The 5,754-nt window shown below is 63.3% G+C and overlaps 1 protein-coding gene across 1 annotated transcript in view; it reads left to right on the top strand.

Moving 5' to 3' along the window:
• NCOR2 (nuclear receptor corepressor 2) overlaps positions 1-5,754 on the top strand; it is a 174,502-nt gene that overhangs the window by 158,061 nt on the left and 10,687 nt on the right. Inside the window, 7 exon segments of the mRNA XM_029921630.1 lie at positions 513-535; positions 695-1,037; positions 1,796-2,047; positions 2,725-2,877; positions 3,020-3,157; positions 3,247-3,442; positions 5,537-5,752. Of these exon segments, the coding sequence (XP_029777490.1) occupies positions 513-535; positions 695-1,037; positions 1,796-2,047; positions 2,725-2,877; positions 3,020-3,157; positions 3,247-3,442; positions 5,537-5,752 (1,321 nt within the window).

Genomic DNA, 5,754 nt, shown 5'->3' with positions numbered 1-5,754 from the left:
CCCCCCCGTACTGCACCCCAAACGCGGCCGGAAATGTCCTTTGAAAAAGTCACAGCCCATCACGCCACTCTTCTGCTTACGTCTTTCTAGCGATGGCTCACTGCGTGTAGGGAAAACATCCACCTTTCCGCCACAGCCGTGGGGAGCCCGTAGGACCTGGCCCGGCCCACTCTGCACCTGACGCTCGCCACATTCCTTTTTCCACCGCAGGCTGGGTCCGCGGGTCCCTCCTCTCTGTCCCTGACAGTGCTCTGGGCCTTTGCACCTGCTCTTCCCTCTGCCTGAAACCGCCCCCCCCCTGCCCCCCGCCATGTTCAGATCAGTACTAAGTGGCTTCTTTTTGTTTCTCGGGTCGCATTCTTGGGGAGATGTTGATGACCTTCCCCCACTATTCGGGTCACGTTTTGTCACATTCTGAATCTCCTCCGGGGCATTGATCACTCGGAAGTACTTGTTTGAAGACTAGTTTGTCACCTTTCTCTGGCGTTAAGTGTCTGCCCCATGTCGGCTGGGTTTCCCGCCTGTTTTGTTCCCTGTGGGGGCTCCAGCTCTTAGAACGGTGCTGGCATGTCATAGAGACTCTAAATAGTTTTCGATGGTTTGAATGAATGAATGAATGAACAAAGGAACAAATGAAAGCATGAATGAGTTTTTTAGAAGAACAAAAACACAGCTGCAAACGAGTAAATGAAAGAACACGGGAACTGGAGGCAAACGGCCTCCCCTAAATGCTGGCCCCGATGGCCCCCGTGTTGAGGGCTGTGACAGCGGTGGCACGGAGGTCCAATGCCACCCCCCTCGGCCTGTCCCCGCAGGCAGCCTCTCGTCTAGCAAAGCATCCCAGGACCGGAAGCTGACATCGACGCCCCGTGAGATCGCCAAGTCGCCCCACAGCGCCGTGCCCGAACACCACCCGCACCCCATCTCGCCCTACGAGCACCTGCTCCGCGGCGTGAGCGGCGTGGACCTGTACCGCGGCCACATCCCCCTGGCCTTCGATCCCTCCTCCATACCTCGCGGGATCCCCCTCGACGCAGGTGATTGTCGGGGACCCGCGGAACCCCAGCGCGCGAGGGCTCGTCCGTGTCTGCCCGAGGGCTCCGCGGGCTCCAGCCGGCCGCTGCCGGGCGGGAGGGCGAGGTGGAGAGACTCAGCAGTGCCGTCGTGCCGTTTAGAGTAGACTCTTTGTCCGTCTGAGGGACCTGTGGGGTTAGACATTTTTCAGCGGTTTTCTTTCCCTGTGGAACTTACCGGTGCCTTTTTTGCAAAAACATGTTTTACTTATTTTGAGAGAGAGAAAGAGAGAGAGCGTGAACGAGGGAGGGACAGAGAGAGAGGGAGACAGAATCTGAAGCAGGCTCCAGGCACAGAGCCCGACGCGGGCTCTAAATCAAGAGCCATGAGATCATGACCTGAGCTTCAGTCAGACACTTAACCGACTGAGCCGCCCAGGCGCCCCAGAGCCTTTAAAATTGCAAACGTATCAAAAGAAGGCTGCAGTGCTGAGCGTTCCTCAAACGACGTGGTCTGAAAATTTAAGAGGACGCGTCCCTTGGTAGCTTAGCAGTCTGCACTGTGGGTGCCCCTTAGGGGCACTTCGATCCAAAGTGGGTCCAAAGCACGTCGTCAGTACGAGCTACCCCCGTGTGTTCTGGGGAGCCAGGGGTTTTCTGTGCGTGGGCCCTCGGCTCTGGGTTGTGGCTGGCGGTCGGGAGAGGCCGTCGCGTGTGCGGGCCAGGGGCGGCGAGCCCCCGCCTCGGTGCGCCGGCCTGACCCTGCTCCCTGCGCCCTGCAGCCGCGGCCTATTACCTGCCCCGACACCTGGCCCCCCACCCCACCTACCCGCACCTGTACCCGCCGTACCTCGTCCGCGGCTACCCCGACACCGCAGCGCTGGAGAACCGCCAGACAATCATCAACGACTACATCACGTCGCAGCAGATGCACCACAACGCCGCCACCGCCATGGCCCAGCGGGCCGACATGCTGAGGGGCCTCTCGCCCCGCGAGTCCTCACTGGCCCTCAACTACGCCGCCGGGCCTCGAGGTGGGTGGGGGGTGCCGCCGGGCGAGGGCTGGGCAGACCCTCCCCGCCCGGAGCTGAGCCCCTCCCTCTCTGCCCGGCCCACTGGGGATGGCGAGGGACGTGCGTGTTCTCGCCGAGGCCGCGGAGCACGGTCGGCCCGGAGGACACACACACACCTGGCCTGCGGTTGAGTCGCACGAGCCTCGAGCGTGGGTGGGTGTGGGTCTGATAGCCACGCGCATCCCGGATGCACATGCCGGTCGAGAGCAGGTGCCTGTGCAACCTCTTTGTAGATGGGTCCTTGGCGCTACAAACAAGAAAGCTCAAACTATGAGGCTGTTTGAATTTCTGGCTCCCTTGACTTGCAAACAGCCTGTGGTTGCTTTGTAAGTGCTTGAAAGCCGTTCGCTGGAAACATTTCTGGGATGTTCTTTTCGACAACCAAGTACCAGTTAGGGTCCCTTTGGAAAAAGCAGTCACGCTAGGCATTCCAGGCGGTGTGGCCTGAACGCAGGGAGCTGACCCAAGGCGGGCTGAGGCTGGAGATGGGAGGGGCCAGCCACGGAACGCGGGGATGCCAGCCAGGGGCCACCACCACCCCCAGGAGAGCCTGGCATCCAGAAGAGGGGCCCGAGGGGGCGCCCGGGCCCTCCTGCCCTTTGCCCACACCCCCCCTCCGGCCCCACCTCCTCCCGCAGGCATCATCGACCTGTCCCAAGTGCCACACCTCCCCGTGCTGGTGCCCCCGACGCCGGGCACACCGGCCGCTGCCGCCATGGACCGCCTTGCCTACCTCCCCGCCGCACCCCAGCACCTCAGCGGCCGGCTCAGCAGCTCCCCACTCTCCCCAGGTAGCACCCCTGCCCTCCCCTCTGCCCCGTCCCATCCACCCCTGGCCCAGGCAGCACCCCTGCCCCCATCCCAACCGCCCCGGAAGACAGGCCCAGGCCCCTCCTGAGCACTGGGCTGAACCACAGGACTTCTGGTCGCCAGGGGGTCCCACTCACTTGACAAAACCCACCACCACCTCCTCATCCGAGCGGGAGCGGGAGCGTGACCGGGAGCGGGAGCGGGAGAAGCCCGTCCTCACGTCCACCACCACCGTGGAGCACGCGCCCATCTGGAGACCCGGTAGGACGGCGGAAGTCCCTGCCCCGGCGTCTGGGGTCCCCACGGACCACGCGGCCTGCCCCCCTGACCCCGCAGCCTGTCCCCACCAGGTACCGAGCAGAGCAGCGGCGGCAGCAGCGGAGGCGGCGGGGGTGGCAGCGGCCGCCCCACCCCCCACTCCCACCAGCACTCACCCATGTCACCCCGGACCCAGGACGCCGTCCAGCAGAGACCCAGCGTGCTGCACAACACGGGCATGAAGGGCATCCTCACCTCCGTGGAGCCCAGCACGCCCACGGTCCTGAGGTGGGCCAGGTTGGCACAAGGGAGGGGACAGGCGGGCGGGCAGCGGATGTAAGCGTGCGCTGGTGGGAGAGAGGTGGGGGGGAGAGTGGTGGCGGGGGAGAGTAGAGAGGTGGATGGCGGGTAAATGGATGGGAGGTAGGAGGGCAGATGGACAGGCGGTGACTGGACGGTGCATGGGTAGGTGGAGGGAAAGGCAGCGAGGGTGGTAGATGGGTGGGTGGAGAGCGGGTAGGTATTTGGGAGGAACATGGACGGGTGATCGGGTTGGTTGGGTGCGTGGAGCGAGAAGGGGATGCTGGCTGGGCTAGAAGAGTGGGCAGGTGGGTGGTTAGACAGGTGAGCGGATGGACAGACGGAGCTGAAAGGACAGATGGGTGGGTGGGTGACCGAGTGTAGGCTGCGTGAGATTGGTGGTCGAAGGATGGACGGGACGGGTGAGTAGGTAGATGATGATTGTGTGAGGGGTGGAACAGGCAGGTGGACGGATAGGTGGATAGATGGTGAGTGGATGGGTGGGGGATTCGGTGGGTAGATGCTGAGTCAGGTGAGGGGCTGGATGATCGGTGGATGGACGGACGGATGGTTGGTAGGTGGTGGGTTGGGTGACTGGGTGGATGTGTAGGTGGATGGATGGATGGATGGATGGACGGACGGACGGATGGTAGGTGGTAGGCTGGGTGGGGGACGTGTAGGTGGTACATTGTCAGGCTCAGGGGTGGTCTGTGGAAAGGAGAGGGGCTGTGGGGAGAGACTCTCCTCACCCTCCCCAGACTTCAGCAGGGCCCTAGAGGGAGGGGATGGTGTCCATCTTGCCTGGACAAAACCTAGGGGTCCTGTTAGATGACAGAGGCCCTTTGGGCCCCATGTGTGCCCTCCAGAGTCCAGTCACTCTCCTAAGGGGCCCAGGTCAGGTCCCCTCTGGTGACACCCCCCCCAGGACTGTAGACAGAGCTGCCTGATGCAAGCGCAGGGGCCTTCCTGTACTCACCCCTTCCCCGGGGTCCTGTTGGGAGGCAGGCACTCCTTCCAAGGTCAAGGTTCCATTCACACAAGTACCCCCCCCCCCCCCCGCCCCGGCATATGGCTGTTCTGAACCCCACCCACCCCCAGCCGCAGTTCCACTTAGGAAAAATGACAACTCTGCTTTCCCAAAGCCCCGGCTGTGTCCTCACTGACTCAAGGACACTGCAGTCACAGGGAGCAGGAGCTCCTGGCCGCTCAGAGCAGAGCCACAGCTCAGCACGAAGGCCAGTGGTTTGTGCAGAGACTGTCATGCGGCCATCGCGCCGTCCCCACTGTCAGTGAGAGTGAGGGTTAGCCAAGGGCAGGGGACCTCCTTGTGAACACGCTAGGCTTGACGGAGAGGCCACATGGCCTGGAGTCGGGCCAGTTCACAGCCAAACCTCAGAGTCCTCGTCTGCAAAGTGGGGAGAATTACGTTTACCGGGTGAAGATCAGAGTGTACGTGCGTGCATTGCTTCTTCCCTGCGTTCAGGCAGCAGGGAAGGCTGCGTGGAGGAAAAGGCCGGTGGCTCGAGGAGCAGTGCGGGGCGGGAGGGAGTTCTGGAGAGCCGCTCTGTTCTGTTGCTGTTCCCGGAACCGCCCACACGGCCTGCCCCGGGGCCTCTGCCCTGCCCGGAGCTGCGGTGCCTGCATTTCCTCCTGTGTCTGGCAGACCCTGGTCCCCTCGAGAGCCTCCTTCCGTTCTCCTTCACCCTGACTTGTCGTTGACCAGTCCCCCCACTCTGAGCGTGCCTGACTCCTCTGCTCACTTGGGTACAGTCTGCTCGGCCAGAGTGTAGGGTGCTTGCTCAACACCGTATCCTTCAGGGTCTAGAGTGGTATCTAGAACAGTGCCTGGCACGTAGTAGGTGTTCAGTAAGGAGCTTGGAGCGACAGACTGAACGAATGAATCCGTGAGTGGGTGAGTGAGTGAATGCGTGCGGGGTGGGCCAGGCCATGTCGGGAGGCGGGTTTATTTGGCGAGCAGTGGGGACTCTTCGGGGCGCTGGGGTGAGGGAGTGACCCCACCTCAGCCTCCCGGGACCCTAGCGGGGGGCTTCCCAACCCTGACCGCCTTCTCTCCTTCCCCAGGTCCACCTCCACCTCCTCGCCTGTCCGCCCGGCCGCCACATTCCCACCCACCACCCACTGTCCTCTGGGCGGTGCCCTCGACGGGGTCTACCCCACCCTCATGGAGCCTGTCTTGCTGCCCAAGGAGGCCCCCAGGGTCGCCCGGCCCGAGCGGCCCCGCGCGGACGCCGGCCACGCCTTCCTTGCCAAGCCCCCAGCCCGCTCCGGGCTGGAGCCCG

The sequence above is a fragment of the Suricata suricatta genome, chromosome 14, assembly GCF_006229205.1.
Source record: "Suricata suricatta isolate VVHF042 chromosome 14, meerkat_22Aug2017_6uvM2_HiC, whole genome shotgun sequence".
Lineage (NCBI taxonomy): Eukaryota > Metazoa > Chordata > Mammalia > Carnivora > Herpestidae > Suricata > Suricata suricatta.
The sequence above is the reverse complement of the archived record's forward strand: the minus strand, read 5'-3'. Positions and strand labels throughout refer to the sequence as shown.